This window comes from Arachis duranensis, chromosome 4 (assembly GCF_000817695.3).
Source record: "Arachis duranensis cultivar V14167 chromosome 4, aradu.V14167.gnm2.J7QH, whole genome shotgun sequence".
NCBI lineage: Eukaryota > Viridiplantae > Streptophyta > Magnoliopsida > Fabales > Fabaceae > Arachis > Arachis duranensis.
In genome coordinates, this window is record NC_029775.3 from 320,693 (window position 1) to 337,425 (window position 16,733).

At 36.8% G+C, this 16,733-nt stretch overlaps 3 protein-coding genes across 3 annotated transcripts in view; 1 reads left to right on the forward strand and 2 right to left on the reverse strand.

The window, feature by feature from the left end:
• The window catches only part of LOC107482496 (non-specific phospholipase C2), an 11,073-nt gene extending 4,092 nt beyond the window's left edge, over positions 1 to 6,981 (reverse strand). Inside the window, exons 1-2 of the mRNA XM_016103022.3 lie at positions 6,257 to 6,981; positions 5,085 to 5,692 (exon numbers count right to left, since the gene is read on the reverse strand). Of these exons, the coding sequence (XP_015958508.1) occupies positions 5,085 to 5,692; positions 6,257 to 6,741 (1,093 nt within the window). The 5' untranslated portion in view covers positions 6,742 to 6,981. The remainder of the gene's footprint in view (positions 1 to 5,084; positions 5,693 to 6,256) is intronic.
• A 2,134-nt stretch (positions 6,982 to 9,115) lies between these two features.
• LOC107482493 (peptidyl-prolyl cis-trans isomerase FKBP43) lies at positions 9,116 to 12,527 on the reverse strand. The gene is made up of 10 exons (XM_016103018.3): positions 12,347 to 12,527; positions 12,198 to 12,271; positions 11,889 to 12,127; positions 11,666 to 11,802; positions 11,062 to 11,413; positions 10,786 to 10,953; positions 10,479 to 10,679; positions 10,258 to 10,383; positions 9,919 to 10,011; positions 9,116 to 9,611 (listed from the first exon to the last, which is right to left on the reverse strand). Exons 1-10 carry the CDS (start codon positions 12,357 to 12,359, stop codon positions 9,491 to 9,493), a joined length of 1,524 nt encoding a protein of 507 aa, XP_015958504.1. The 5' UTR covers positions 12,360 to 12,527; the 3' UTR covers positions 9,116 to 9,490.
• A 3,724-nt stretch (positions 12,528 to 16,251) lies between these two features.
• Positions 16,252 to 16,733, forward strand: part of LOC107482492 (protein CLT1, chloroplastic) — a gene marked incomplete in the record, with an annotated part of 10,096 nt that continues 9,614 nt past the window's right edge. The window contains 1 exon segment of the mRNA XM_016103017.3: positions 16,252 to 16,733. Within this exon segment, the coding sequence (XP_015958503.1) occupies positions 16,488 to 16,733 (246 nt within the window).

Consider the following 16,733-nt stretch of genomic DNA (forward strand, 5'->3'; position numbering starts at 1 on the left):
TATAAAAAATAAAAAATATAAAAAAGAATATTATATTTTGATAGGAAAAGGATGATGTATAATACACCAAAAGGTATGTGGTCCCACCCTGCACTAACACTGCAATCAACTTTTATGTTTATTTTTCAATCCAAAGTACAAACTAGTAACGTGTAAATCAGATGGTTTCGTGTGAACCTGTGACTATATATGACCAGTAGTGCCTAACAGAAAATCAACTTACAAGATCACGATTCACGAAAACCACAAATTTAATGTGTGGGTGGAACCTAGGTGAGATTTGAGACATGATACTATGATTTTTTAGGTAAACAATTGTTAGGATTTGGTTGAATTAGTCCCACATTGCTTAGGATAGCAAATGGAGTGGGTGGCCTAAGCTATAAATATGAGGCTAAGTTCTCCATTTGTTTTTGCACCAGTCGGAAACACTTTAAGCTTGTATTTGATTTTTCTTTTCCTCTATACTCTTTGATTAGAGAGTGTTGTGAGGTGTAATTAGATATTTGCTTTGAGAGAGTATGGGTGTACTGGGGTGCCGGTGTTAGAGAGAAAGAAGTCTATGTGTTGTAACAATTTTCACATAGTGATATTCTCTGGTTGTCATTTGACAACGGCCGTGGTTTTTCTCCGGTAGTTGGAGTTTCCACGTTAAATTCTTGTGTTGTGATTGTGTCTATTTTATTTCTCTGTCAAAGGTGTTTTCTCAATGGGGAATGGTGTCTTATTCCCAACAAGTGGTATCAGAGCTTCGGTTCGGTGGGATTTATTCTTAGTATGCTCTGTGGTTGCAGCCTAGTCTAACCTTCCACATCAGAAAAGAATTTTGTCCTGTAGCTTGAGGTTGATCTTTGGTTGCTGTTGTTGTTGCTGGAAGGCAGTGTGACACTGTGAGAGTGTAGTTTGGAAAGGTTCTGGCTAAGGCCGCACTGCCATGGATAAGGATGAGTTGTGGCAATCGGGTCCACAATTGCACACGGGCATTGGTTGGCGTTGAGATGCAAGGTGTGTGGCGGAGTTAGGTCGATGGCTGAAGAACTTCCAGGAAAAGCCAATTTGGAAGTTGCACCATGAATTTTCAGCAAGGTTTCGATTTGTACCAAGGCAAAATGCTTGGAGTGGTCTAATTCCAAGTGAGTATACTTTCATGGTGGAGTATGATAGTTCTCTGAACTATGATTGTCGGTATAGACAATGGCAGCAAAGAATTGTCGGTGTTGACAATGGAAGCTGAAGATGTGTGACTATTTCAATCAAGGTGGAGATTGTTAGGATTTGGTTGAATTAGTCCCACATTGCTTAGGATAGCAAATGGAGTGGGTGGCCTAAGCTATAAATATGAGGCTAAGTTCTCCATTTGTTTTTGCACCAGTCGGAAACACTTTAAGCTTGTATTTGATTTTTCTTTTCCTCTATACTCTTTGATTAGAGAGTGTTGTGAGGTGTAATTAGATATTTGCTTTGAGAGAGTGTGGGTGTACTGGGGTGCCGGTGTTAGAGAGAAAGAAGTCTATGTGTTGTAACAATTTTCACATAGTGATATTCTCTGGTTGTCATTTGACAACGGCCGTGGTTTTTCTCCGGTAATTGGAGTTTCCACGTTAAATTCTTGTGTTGTGATTGTGTCTATTTTATTTCTCTGTCAAAGGTGTTTTCTCAATGGGGAATGGTGTCTTATTCCCAACAACAATCATAAAGAGAAGCTGTAATCTAGATGGGGAAATGCCCATATGATAAGCAAGGTATACAGAGAAAAGGCTATATTAGTTTCCTCTGAAATGTAACATTGTAATGAATATGTCACGAACTGATATATTTTTGAAATATTAATAAAAAAATTTAAGTATTTAAAACTAGATCTTAGAATAACAAAGAATTTCTCTATACAAATGCTAATTAGACATTCCAAATAACAAATTACAAAAGCAAACGCTAATTTGATCATTTTAAATAGAATAAAGTATTATTTTTATTTCAACGTTTAGTATAAATTCCAAATTATTTATAACGTTTTAAAATGTTCTATTTATATTCTTAATATTTCTAACTTATATTAATGTTGTCTTACTGTTAAATTAACTAACATTTCAATAATGCTGTTAAGCACCTGGAGATTAGTATCCGCTCTAACAGTGTTTTGTTGGTAACTGTTATTAAATAAAAAAGAGAATAAATAAATAAACGTAAAAATAGGCCTTCTCTCCAAAACCCTAATTGCAAAACATGTTCTTGTTGTTGCTGCTACACCATCTCTCGAGCTCCATATCCTCTCCTTGATTTCAATGGAGTCCAAAGCATGCTAACTTGAAACGAGGCGAAGCAGCAAACATATTTATTGCAACCTAATAGTAGAACTTGCTGGGAGGTAATCACGCTTCAGACAAAAGAAGAACCTAGGTTTTAGAATCAACCAACTTGAGAGTTAGGGTTAACGTAGAAACTTGGAGTTGTGCACGCGAAGCTTCAGAAGGACGAGTTGGGAATCCAAGGAGAGGAGAGGAGAAGCAAAGATCATTGCGGAACTGAGGGATGGAAGTTTAGCACGGTAGCAACAACAACGGCGGTCGAAGATGTCAGCAGAATTAGAAAATGCGGCAGCAATTGGCATGGCGAGTTGTAGCGGAGATGGCGGAGGCTAAGCGTGCTGTGGTGGCGACTGGCATGGTGAGCTGTAGTCTAACATAGTATCATCATGTTCTCTCCTTTGCGAAGAACAGAAAGTAGCAGTGAAGCCGGTGGAGTCTTCAAGTGTGGAGGCATATTGGAAGCATTCAGCAGCGTCGCAACATGGTGGCTGGAAGAATTAGGCATCTGTTTAGGTCTAGGGCAGAGTTGGGTCTATTATGCTGTATTGGGTAAGGTGGGTTCTAGGTTTTGGCCAGGTCAGTCAGCTTTGCTGGCAATTGTAACAATAAAGAAATACACTTGTGTAATGGCGCTACTAAAATGTTAGTCAATATAACGGTAGCACAACATTGATACGAATTAGAAACGTTAGGAACAACTTTAAAACTTACTCCAAACGTTGGAGACAAAAATAATACTTTACTCTTAAATAACAACTAGTCAACTACAAAAAAATATTAACAATATCACTACTACTGCAATAGATCTAGTCAAATAAAGGGAAAAGCGATATCGTAGAATAGATTTGGAACGACAATGACAGAAAAGAGTTGCATCAGTGATGTGAAGAAGGGAAAAGGCGCGGTGACATCATGAAGCAGATTAGAAGCACAATGGCGATGTAAAGAAAAGTAAAGGTATAGTGGCAACATGCGTTTTTTCAAGAATAGATTTGGAACGGCAGCGACAAAGAAGAGGTGCGACGACAAAGAAAAGGCACAACAATGACATGAAGCAGGGCAAAGGCACAATGGTCAAAAGGGGAAGGTGCGGCTGTTGATGGTTAATGATGAAGAAGAAGAGAGAAGTGTAGAGAAAGGGAGATTGAAGAAGAGTAGGGGTGCACATGGGTCGGATGAAATCGGGTTTGCCTTGACCCAGACCTGACCCTAATTAATGACGGGTCTATTTTTGAGACCATTATCCAACCCTAGATTCGATGAAATCACACTCCTTTCGAGCCATACTAAAATCGGGTCTCGACCGGGTGAAGTCCGAGTCTTGATAAATTTGATGTCAAAAAATTATGATGCACTCATTTATAAAGAACAAAAAAAATACTTGTTATAGAGAAGTTGATAACCATACTTGAACTTGAATTTGTCCATAAATTATAATTTCATGTTTCTTTGATCTATTTCCTAATTCAACAAATGTGATTAAAAACAAAACAATAAACTTATAATTAATATTACATAATATTATAATTAATTTAAAACATGTATACCTTTTTTAGTCCCCCTAAGGTGCACATCGACCGGGTGAAGTCGGGTTCGCCTTGACCTTGACCTTGCCCCCGACCCTAAATAATGACCGAGTCTATTTTTAAGATCATTACCCGATCCTAAATTCGGTGAAATCACACCAAATTATCCATAAAATTTTTGGGTCCAAGCCGGATCTTCAGCCTTAATCGAGTCATGTGCACCCCTAAAGAAGAGGGAGGCTAAGAGAGATAGATTAAGTTAGGATTTTGAGTTTTTAATTGGCCAGGTCGAGTGACCCATGCCACAATCCCAAATTGGTTTAATGATAGCCGAGTCAAATCATATGATTTCAGGCATTAGTCAATTGAAAAAATGTGGGAAGACAATGAGTTTAGTGTACAATGTATATAATAGAAATAAAAAGGAAATTAAGATAAGATGATTAATTAATTATTTAATTCAATTTTTAAAATTTAAAAATTAGTATTAACATTTAAACGCATTCATACTATTATAATTGTTCCTAATTTCACCAGAACCTCCAATTTACGTCCTCACCATCATCGTGACCGCGTTCTCCCGCCGCTGTTGTTCAGGAGTCCAGTGCCGCTGCAGCCGTTTCTGTTTTGCAACCATGTTCTCCCGCTGCCGCTGCTGTGGCCCCAAATTGCTGTTGTTTTCGATCCGCTGAGGATGCCGCTGCTGATGGCTAGTGAATAGGTAATTGATTGAGTCAAGGAAATTGTTGGGAAGTCGATATGGAATGTTCGTATGGGGAAGGAGGATCTTTTGCACCATCTTTATGTGTCATTCATGATATATATGGTACGGACGTCAACATTGTTACCCGCTGCCGCCTAGTCTCTCCGCGAACGTCCGATCGCGTCGCACCAGTCTCGAACAGCCTCTTTTGCGCTGTTCACCCGCTGCCGGCCGTGCAACCTCTTTTGCAGCTAGTTTGATCATGGTTGCTTTTTCTGTTCATTCATCTTCTTCTCCTTCTACTTTAATAGCCAATTTAGGATAGTCATTTTAATAGATATACGGATGATTATTTTAATTTTTATGCGGATGATTATTTTGATTGAATTGAGTTTATTTATTATAATTAAAATATGTTGGATGTGCAATATTGGACTAAGATATACTTGAGCTTTATCCCAAACGTTTATAGTAGGAGTAAACACGATCATTAGCTATAAGTGGCTGTAGAAAAAGAGAGATGTATAGAAAGGGAAAGCTAAGACTTACCAGTTCCTTTTTGAATCCAAGGCGAGACGGCAATCGTTGGAACTCTAACTCCCAACCTATCAAAGGTGAAGTTGAATGGTTCCGGACCCACAATTCCATCTGGAGAGGGCACCCCACGCACCGGCGTAGGCACATGATCGAAAAACCCACCATGCTCATCGTATGTGATTACCAACAAGGTTTGGTTCCATTGTGGGCTCGCCCTCAACGTCTCATATACCTCCTTTACAAACATCTGTCCTTGATAGACATCGTGCGATGGGTGATCATCGTTGGCTGGGAACAACTTTGTGTCCATGTACCGCTGCTCTACCACAACGTACCCCGGCAACTTTCCTTCTTTTGCATGCTGCTTGAACCACAGGTCGTATGGGTGGAACTTGAAGATATACTTGAGCTTTCTTAGGTTCTTGTAGAACAATGTTGCCGGTATGTTCTGATAGTATATTCCAAAGTCAATGCCCGCATCATTCAGGTTGTCAAAGATTGTTTGTTGAGGGTAACCTTTTGCCAAGAGGGACGCAACGTTGCTGGTCGCACCATGTGAAGTGGCGGAGTGCACATATAAACGGTTGGGTTGGGTGGACGCTGGGACTGAGGAAAACCACCTATATAATTAAGGATGATACACATGCATTAATTAAAAGATCTTATATATCCATTATGAGTATAGGGAGCTAATAGAGTATAATATGTACCATGATCATTTAGGGATATTCGATTTAGTAAGATATTATATTTTTTTAACTCATATTAAGTCAATTAAATAATTTATTATTTAATAAACTATTAAAATAATAGACAAATGTTTATCTCGCTGACAAAAATAACTTAAAAAAATAAAAATATTATTTATATATTAAAATTTGTCAGTAAAATAAATTTCTAATGTAGTAATGTATTTGTATATAAATATATATATAATTTAATTTATTTTTAATATATATTTATATTTCAATATGTATTATACACTCATATTTCATTTTGACCACTAATTTTAGCCTAATATAACTCATAAATTAAATAGACTTTTTTCCTCACGCAAAATTTATGGCGAATTAACAAATATATTAGTTTGTAGAAAGGTTAATTAGTAACAAAACCGTTTCTAAAAGGTGACGAAGTTTGAGAGAGGAAGGAATGAATTTCATATATGGGGATTATGGACTCACCTATCAAAGACAGCAAACTCAGAGACAAGTGACTTATAAACAGCAACATTGTCAGGATCAAACCCGTTCATCACATCGTTGGACATGGCGCTCGTGTTGTCCATGGAGTAGGCTTGTTGTGCGAACCCGTTCATGGGTGCCGGGTCGGCCGACGTATCATTTGACCCGAATATCTGTTCCCTTATTGCCTGGAACGAGTGACCCGGATCCGGGTCCACGTACTGCGCCTCGTCTTTGAAGAAAAGCCGCTTCGAATTCGGGTCGGTCACCGATAACGGGTTTGATTCCGACCCGTTTACGCCGTTGATTTCCGGGTTGAGCTTCTTCATCCATCCTAGCATGTGGTCGAAGGAGCGATTCTCCATCACCAAAACGACCACCGTTTTGATCGGGTTGGCGACGGCGTCGACAGTCTTGAATGGGCAGCTTGTGATGAGAACGAGTAGCGCAAGGGTGGATAAGATGCTACTCTGTGGCTTTTTCATTTCCTCTGTTTATGTAATGTTGTGGTTTGAGAAAAAAGAGATTGGATGGAAAGTAAAATGAGGTGGGTAATAGCGAGGGAGATGGAGAGGCAAAGACGAGAAGAGAAAACTAGAAAAGAAAACCCGTGAGCTGCTGAAACTGGGAACTGGGGTTGCTATTTATTTACAGTCAGTTTCGCATAATGCTACTTTAGTGGCAGTGACGCCGACGGAGTAGCTAAACGAACCAGTTATTTTTGTTTACATTTGGAGTTCTTTAAAAATAATAAATAGCAGTCAAGTTAGGCCTATATAGAAAAGTTTTAGTGCTACGCGTTGAAATGGATTTGCACGGCAAAATGATTAAGAGATCTAATTATTTTTCTAATAACATAATTTTATTGTGGGATAATTTTGAAATAACGCATATTTATCACTTAAAAAATGGCAATTAAAATTAATTAGAGTCCAGACTTTATTTTTTTAGTTTATTTTCCATAATTTTTACCAATGAAAGATTAACAAGTGTTTTTCCAATTCAATTATTGAGATGAATGCCACAATATTAGATCTAAAACTGGATAATCCTTTCAAGCATAAAACTGGATTGACAAGAAAACATTCTATCATTTAACCGGAATTTTGTAAGTTACATTACACAATAAGATGGGACAAAAGTGTGTGATGAACTCAGGTTGGTTAATTTTGGGGATAAGGGCCAAAAGTGTTTGGTTTATACTGGCTAGTTTCTTCGGGTTATGCCAAAGAAAAGAGATATAACTATAGAAAGATTCTTGGATGGTATCCCAATGCTCTTTGAAAAAAAGAGCCAGGATGGGTGTGCCACTGCCACAATGACTTTTCTGCATTCACATAATTATTAGGCTTTAGATAAGCAAGCAAGCAACCAAAAAACATATTCTTTAATCCGAGTTGGCAAGGGAACGGTCATTCTGTCCATACCATCTCTGATGCCTCCCACATACCCCAGCTCAATCAAGCAGCATTCCTCTATCCGATTTCTAGATCTATCGCAAGCTTGTTCATCTAAATCAGCACCGCCCTTCTTTTCTATCATTAAAATCCCCAATGAAATTTGCATATCCTCCCCCATTTTGGGGGGCTACATCTGTCCTTCACCCTCTTGGGCCTCTTCTAATTTTTTCATTATCTCTACGAGCTCTCTAGAATCTATAAAAAGAATTTGGGTCTGGGGATTTGTCAAGGTGATTCCACCCTTTTCGTTTCATGATTCATCGAAATCCAATTCTCTTGATGTTGGTTTTGTGTCTCAATTTCCATGTTTTGAAGGGAGTTTTCAAGTTCACTGGGGGGACAAGTTTGGTCTGATGAGATTGTTCAGCTTGGATATTTTGACCATGGTTAAAAAACTGGTTTCTGTCTTGCTTGTGGTTTTGTCCTTGGGTCGGGTTTTGAATTTGGTTTGGGATCAGGTTTTGGACCTGGAATTGGTCAGATTTTGGAACACGATTGTTATTATTTTTTTTCATTTTTATGGGCTGGGTTGTTATTGGGTATTCATGGATTGGGTCTAGATTGAATATTCTGGTTTTGGACAGTTTTGGGGTTTTCATGATTTGGGCCTTTACTCATTGGGAACAGAAACACTTTGATTACACTTTTCAGCATATTTAGGAGAATGTATTGCTTCCTTACCCTTGTCCTTTTCATTTTTCTGAGTAGAAGCTTCCAATAATTGATGTGCTGCAGTGTCCACTCCCCTTTGATCCTTTCCTTCTACTTGTACATTCAACTGCCTTTTGTGCCCTCCTGCCACATGGATTTCTTTGCACAAGCATCCAAGGTCCGTATGGTCCCTGGTTCTCCTCATTTACCAATATAGTGCCTCTCCAACTGCCATGGTGGTTTCCTCCCTTCTGCTCTCCTCTGCTCTTGCATTCTTTATATTTTCATCCTTGTTGGTTGTTTGGTTTTTATTTTCTGGACAGTTGCTACTTTCATGTCCTATTCTTCCACACTTAAAGCATACTTCATGGATACCTTCATATTCCACCATGTGCAAGTGAGATACTGTGAGACAAGAGGTTTATCCAGCTCTACCTCAACACAAATTCTTGCAAACGTTTCTCTACAAATTTGGGAAGTGTTGGTATCTACCTTAATTGTTCTTCCCAAAATATTTTCTATCTTTTCCAGAATCATCCTATTGTAGTATTCGGAAATGAATACTCTCCAGTTTTTTTAACACTTGAAGAATTGAAGTATGAACTCTCACCATTAACTAAATTTATTTTAATCAGATTAAACATCAAGATAACAAAGAAGATTAACCATTCAATCTGCCGGTATACATATATACACCCAAGAACTGATACTGTTACCTGTTAAAATATTAAATATAAGTGACTCAACGTAATTCAATCTCGATCATTTCATTATAGAATACAATCCTAAACAATTACCAATGTATTGTTTTAACTTCGTACGTAATGAAGGACCTTGACCCCAAAAAAGAAATTAAAAGAAGAAAACTCATTTAATGGTTTCACATTTGACCTATAAAACGAGCTTTAAAAGAAGCAAAGCAAGGTGTCTGCTTCCAAATGTAAGCCTAATATCTTGGATAAGAAACCCATAACCTAGGGCCAAAAAATCACTACCCAATCAACATGGAACTTCTCTATCAAAATTTTCTCCAACTTGCTGCAAAACTTACAAGCCATAATCAGTTGGTAAAAATGAAACGGTCAATGTCATAAGCCATCCACAAATTCAGCTACTTTCTCATTTATTCCTCCTTTGCCTCAATGTTCCCTTTACTTTTACTTTTACTTTTGCTCTTTCCTTTCTTAACCTTTTCCTCATTTTGATTTCCATTGGAAAAGTCATGAGCACGATCTTCCACACTCCTGCAGTAGAATTTTTACGAAGATGATTGCAGGGAAAAGGTTAGAATTTATCACACATCGAAGCCATTCATATTCCCTCAACAAGATAGAATAAAAGGTATCCTTAACAAATTTAAAAAGTAAGAACAATTCAGGTCATATTACTCATAGAATTTGCCAACTTTATGTATTGTTCAGCACTGAAATTTACCAAAACCATATTCTTACTTTGCAAATTCATTTTTCCCACAAGTTCAGTTTAGCTTTAAAGCATGATAAAGTGTATTGGGCTGCTATATCGAAATATAAGGAAAACAAGTGGACTTACCCTTCACCTTCAAGATGTGAATCTTTGTTTCCTTGTTCTTTCTTTCTCCTTTTTGTATTAGCTTTTCCAGCATCCTCTATAGTCTCAACTTCTCTGTTAATTCGCCAGTCCATTAGATGACAAATTGTTTAAAAATCATTTTGCATTACTAATAATACTAAATAAGCGTCTCTGTTTTGCATAAACAGAAGGATAAGTGAGTTGATGTTGCATATGTACAAAGCATGAAGGTTATTATTAACTTCTCAATGAATGCATTCAATATGTTGTGGGTTTATACTAACAAAAAAGCGTACTAACTAGCATTAATTATAAAACAATGGATAAAGAAAAACTCACTCATTATCTGTAGGTTGTTTGATGTGTTCCTTTTGCCGCTCTTTCCTTTTCTTCTTGGGTTTTTCATCTTGTACATGACCAACGTCAGAGGAAGGCAGCTTTTTATCCACAGTTTCAGTTTGTTTGCTTGATATACGTGACAGAAAAAGATCAATAACCAAATCAGAAACCTTTGCCTCTAAGACAACAAACCTAAGTACATGGAAGACATAAGAACTCACTCGTCATCAGCGCCATCCTTGATTTGTTCTTGTCCTGCGATAGTATCCAGGGTCATCTCAATTTTTGGCTTATCTTGCTCACCTTTATCTAGTTTTATAGAATGCCCATTAGGGGAACTCTTGATTTCTTTTTCCTTCTTTTTCTTTTTTGATTTTTTAACATCCCCAACATCTTTCTTTTTGTCTGACAGAGCTGCTTCCCTGTTTCATAGAAAAAGAAATCATGAATAAATTAAAAACTAACAAAAGCTTAAGGCAGAGAAAACAAGCATGCATACAAACTATAATTTAGAATTAATGATATCACCTATGCGTCTGGCTATCTTGAAGAACATTGTTAGTTTTCAAAGCTGTTTGAATAATACTATCGCCATCATTATCATCATTCCTTGTTTCTTTTTGCTTTTCCTTCTTTTTCTTTTTTGATTTTTTAACATCCCCAACATCTTTCTCTTTGTCTGACACAGTTGCTTCCCTGTTTTGAAGAAACAAATTCATGAATAAGGTAAACACTTACAAAAAAGTTATAGCCAAGAAAAGCAAGCATGCAAACAAACTATAATTTATAATTGGTGACACTCACCTATCCCTCTGACTATCTTGAAGGACATGGTCAGTTTCTAAATCTGTTTGAATATTACCATCACCATCATCTTCGTAGTTCTTGTTCCTTGCATCAAATGCTCCACTATTACCGGTGTTAATTTCGTCGACTAAGATCCTTTGACGAGCTTTACTCTTGTAAACAGATGAAATCAGCAGGCTATCTTCGTTATCAATTTCTTTTGTCTGGTCATCCATACTATCATTTACAATCATCTTTTCCTCGAAACCCCCATCACCATCATCATCCGACGCTACTGAACAATACTTCTTCCTAAGCCGTCCATGTTTGCTTTTCTTACCTTCTGGTTTTATATCATCAGAAGCTTCCTCTGCAGTGACAACAGAAATAGTGATACAAATATCAAACCAATCGAGTTTTAAAAATCTACCTACCTATCAATAGGCGAATCATCTCTAACATGTACAATAATAAAAGTGATGTCACATGTGGTTATGAAACTTAATCATTGGTGAATATCAAAAGACATTGCAATAATTGAAAAAATAATGAAAGATTAAAAGGTACTGTATTACAAACAAAACACAAGCAAAAAATTAAGAAGGATGAACATTGAACGTGCCTCCATTGGAAATTGGAGAGGGCGGGAAAACCTCCGGATTAGGATTATCATCAATAAAACTATCGTCCAAATCATCTTCATCGCTGAAATCCGACCTCTCATTCTCTGTATCAGCAATATCCTCCCCGTATGACTCTCTGTCGATAGTAGCTTTGGAAACAAAAAGCATTTTCAAAGGAAAAGGAAAAAAGAAAGGCAAATGCAGTTGGGGAGTGAAGGATACGAAGAGTCTCCATGGAAGATGGTTGTACGAGAAGTTCTGCCAAGATAGTAACCGCAGAGATGAATGCTGCGAGCTCCGATGACGGTGAAGACAACTTGATCGAGTTCCTCAAGCTCCAAATTCAACTGCAATGACTCGGTGGTTCCAGGATAGAGAGAGCAGAGATACACGGGGCTCCTATTGCCTACGTTACACTGCAGCGTGCTTCTTGTGGTCGCACTACCGAACCCTAATGTAGCCTGAAAAAATGAGAATGAGGATGCTTGAATTGGAGCAACTGAAAATATAAAGGAAGATGTGTTAAGTTACCATTGAAATATGGAGGCGTCCTTTGGAATCATCATAGTTATGGATAAAAGGCCTTCCAGATTTGACCTCCACTCCTACATCCACCAAAGAGTTGAACAGCGTCGCAATCGCAGAAAAGAACAATCAAGAGTGAATTAACTTATACTTACCCCAGAAAGCCATGTCTTTTCCGCGTTTCTAAAACCCTAAGATGGTGTTTAGAATGTCTTTGAGCCAGGAAAGGCACACGGTGATGACGTAGATGATCCACTGCGACTGTGGGCCTATGGACTTTTGGGAAGCGAGGGTTTTAGCCTTTTAGGGGATTGATTGATAAAATTGGACGACAGTCACAAAGGAGGAGCATATAACTATATATATAGCCCTATGAAAATGTACTTCCCGCACTCGCCTTAGCGGCTGTTATTTCAATCACTCTTCAGTCTTCTCAATACGGTCCGGCTCAAATAGCTGGCTCAACCAGATATCTTGAATTTTATAATCCAAGCTTGAGGGGGATATCAGTTAAACAAGTTAGTTAGTATTTTTCAGTATATTAAAATTAGTTACTAAAATCAGCTATTAATGTATTTATATATAATTAATTATTAATATATTTGTATATAAATATATATATAATTTAACTTATTTTTAATGTATATTTCAATTTTTTTATTTTAACATATATTTTATATTGGTAACTAATTTTAGTATACATATAACATAATTCTATATATATACACTATAAAGAGTAAATGAAGCATTAAATTTGTATTTTTCTCTTAATCTAGTACACAAATTCAAATATTATGAATTTACGATCTTAATTATAGTTTTGAAAACCAATTTGAATCAATCAATCAAACCTATCGAATCAAAACTGTTTAAAAAATTAATTCGAGTGACAAGAAAAATCACCAATTTTAAAAATTGCTGTTGAATCGGTAAAGTAGCTAAAAATGGATCAATTGAATCAAACTGAAAGTTTGAAACTTTTTCGATTTTTGAGAAATACTCTAATTGATACTATTTTGATTTTTGAGAAATACTCTAATTGATACTGTTCCGTCAATGCTGACCGAGGTCGACGACTCTGAAGTGAACTCTTGGATATTTGGTTGAACTATACGTCGTCCAAGTGTGGGTATGAGTTTGGCCTCGGTCCTCTGAAACACGGCGGTGGGAGTACCTGCACAAAGCACTCCGACGCTCAAGTAAGTAGGTGAATAATAAATGAGTAAAGAGTAATAACTAGAAGTGAGTTTGGAACCTGAGTCTTTCTGAATTAGAGGGGTCAGATTTATAGGCGTATTGGGTTTGTTAGTGAGCTTTGAGCTTTGGTTAGTTCCGATATTCTTGGTCACTGCCGTTATGGATATCTTTTTGAAGTGTGGAGACGTGGTTGAGTAGTGTATTCAGTTTCGGAGATAGCTTTTAGAGTTTGTTTGTTCTGTTTTGCTTGTTTCCGACCTTTAAGGTCGGCCCGTTACTGAACTTCAATGCCGATTATGGCGTGGTACACATCAGATACTATTTTGCATTAAGAGTAAAAATAAGTTGAAATAAAAAAATTCCTAAAACAAAATAAGAAATCACCGTCTTCTCTCTTAACTCTTCGTTTCAAAACTCAAAAAACAACCATAAGTCTCCATTTACCCACCCTAGCACCGTCCCTTTATGCTCCAATATCCAGCTATCATTGTATTATTATTCTCCAACCATCGACGCCACCTTTGCTCCACTTGTTGTACGACTTTTATCATAAGAATATCACACTTCTAGTTACTTCACTCTGATATCGAAGATATCATCATGATATATCTATATATATTTATATAAAGTAGTCAACTCCCTACAATGAGGTATTTTACATGTCCAGTCACTTGAAGAAATGACTCGAGTAGATCAAATACCTACTTTACAAAGGACCATAATGAAGTAACACTGATGAATTCTTCTGAAAGTATCACATAGAAATTAGCATGTAGTTGACAAGGCGGACATCTTCTCCAAAGTCGGTTGCATCTTTTTGTAAATTCTGTAGAAGCCAGTTTGTAGAACTTTCTTTGCCAGTGACCTTATCCCTTGATGATTTTCACAGATATTATTATGATTTTCATCTAGGACTTCTTCTGTTTTTGAAATAGGGATGGACACATTTTAACAAATATGTAGATATCCTTTTTTTGTAGAGGATATTATAAATCAATGTGTAGTTTTGGGCTTCTCGTATTAATCTTGCTTCATTTTCTCCTTAAGGAAGGAGGTCAAACTTGAGGTATTATATGATGAGAGTCATTCAACCCAAATTCATGTCGGTCAGTCTGTCCGACTTGTTGATTTCTTTCGCTATTGATGGGGAGTACAACATTTTTTGGATCAGGCTTTTATTATAGTCCCTGACTTCGTACTGGCTAGTTTGGATAAGGCATTAGCTCGACCATTTAATTCCCAACATACATAACCTCAGCATCTTGAAATTTAGCTAATTGAACTAACATCTTCTCTAAGTATTTTTTTTATATTGGGATCTCTAACTTGATACTCACCATTTACGTTGGAAGTTATTATTTGAGAGTTATTAAAGGCTATTAATTTCAAGGCCACGACTTCTTTAGTTATTCACAAACCAACAAGCACTACTTCATATTCACCTTAATTATTATAGTGGCCAGGATATTGAACTTGAGGGAGAGCTCTAACTAAGTTCCTTCTTCATTTTTAAAGATGACTCCTGCTCCGCTATTAACCTTATTTGATGAACCATTCACGTACAAGTTTCAAGTAGTGGGACTCTCTTGTTGTTCTCCTATGTATTCTGCTAGAAAGTCGACCAAATATTGCGATTTGATGGCTGTCTGAGTTTCGTATCTGAAGTCGAACTCGGACAGCTCAACAATCTATTGTAACATCCTTCCTGCAATATGTGTTTTCTATAAGATGTATTTAATGGATTGATTAGTTGATTTAGTTCAAATTTTGAAGGTGTGAATTTGGAGGTAGAATCACAATCTTCTAAAAGCCCAAATAAGGGTATAAACAAATTTTTCAATTCTCTGAAACTTCAATTCAGTCCCTTGCAACATCTTACTTGTAAAGTAAACATGTTTTTGTCCTGCTTCATCTTCTTGGACAAGAGTAAAAGCTACGGCTTGTAAATGACAGCTAGACATTGCACGAGCTCTTCCAACCTTAGGGTGGGTCAAAATAGGATGATAACTCAAAAATTTCCTAAACTATTAAAAATTTTATTCACATTCTTAAATCCATTAGAAATTATGTCCTTTTTTAAGGATGGCAAATAATGGTAGCAACTTCAATCTTGAGCTAATTAAAAATTTGGATAGAACTGCCAGCCTGTCATTCAATTGTTAGACTTCTTTCAAATAAGTCAAACTTCTCGTCTCCAAGACTACTTTGTATTTGTCTGGTTTAATTTTAATGCCTCTATAAGTAAACACGAATTCGAAGAATTTTTCAGTTTCTAGTGCAAAAGCATATTTAGTGGTAATTTATTAAAATTAGCCATTAAAATTAGTCACTAATGAATTTATATATAAATATATGTATAATTTAATTTATTTTTAATAGGTATTTATATTTTCACATATATTTTATATTGGTAAGTAATTTTGATAGTTAATTTTAATATATATATAGTATTACTCTTTTTTATATGTTAAAATTATATATTGTTATAAAGTATTCAAATAATTGTTTTATACCCATAAAACGCATCTAAAGTTAAAAAACAAATAAGGAGAAGTAAAAAAAGTTAAAAAATAAAAAAGGATAATTGTGAGAGTAAAAAATTGATAAACAAAAATTGTGCTAGAATTTGTTTGTAATCGACTACAAAAGTAATATTGAATTGGGTTATGCTACGTCTATATTAAAATTAGTTATCAAAATCAGTCATTAATATAAAATATATATCAAAATATAAATATATATTAAAAATAAATTAAATCATATGTATATTTATATATGCCTGATTTTAATAACTAATTTTAGTGTATAAATAATATTTTTGTATTGAAGATATCTTTTACGCCGTGGAATTCATGGAAAACAGTGGCGTGGCCAAGGAGACAGTGGGTAAAATCCGAGCCGCGTTTGTGACATTCATATACTCTCCAGACTCTAGTCTCCACTTTCCATTCCTTTGCTTCGCTTCGCTTCGATTCGATTCGATTCTCTTGCACCCTCTCTCTCCTCTCTGTTTCTCTTTCGTAGCAATGTGAAAACACACCATTCAACACAAGTCAATTAACTTCTCTCTCTCTCTCTCTCAATTTTTAACTCCGTTTCATGACGTCACTCTGCCTGAAGATTCTCCCCGGCGGCGCCACCTCATCTGCCGGTGACGTCCGGTTCTGGCAACGGAGGAGGCTTTCTGCGATTTGCGGGGTCCCCTACGTGCACTCATCGCCGGGGAGGCCAGGGATCGTGCTGCGACAGCCGAGGCAGTGGCGGAGATGGGTGGCCGAGAAGGCGAGTCACAGCGGCGCGTCTGAGTGTTCCCGCGTTCAAAGCTCAGACGGCGAGAAGGCTGGC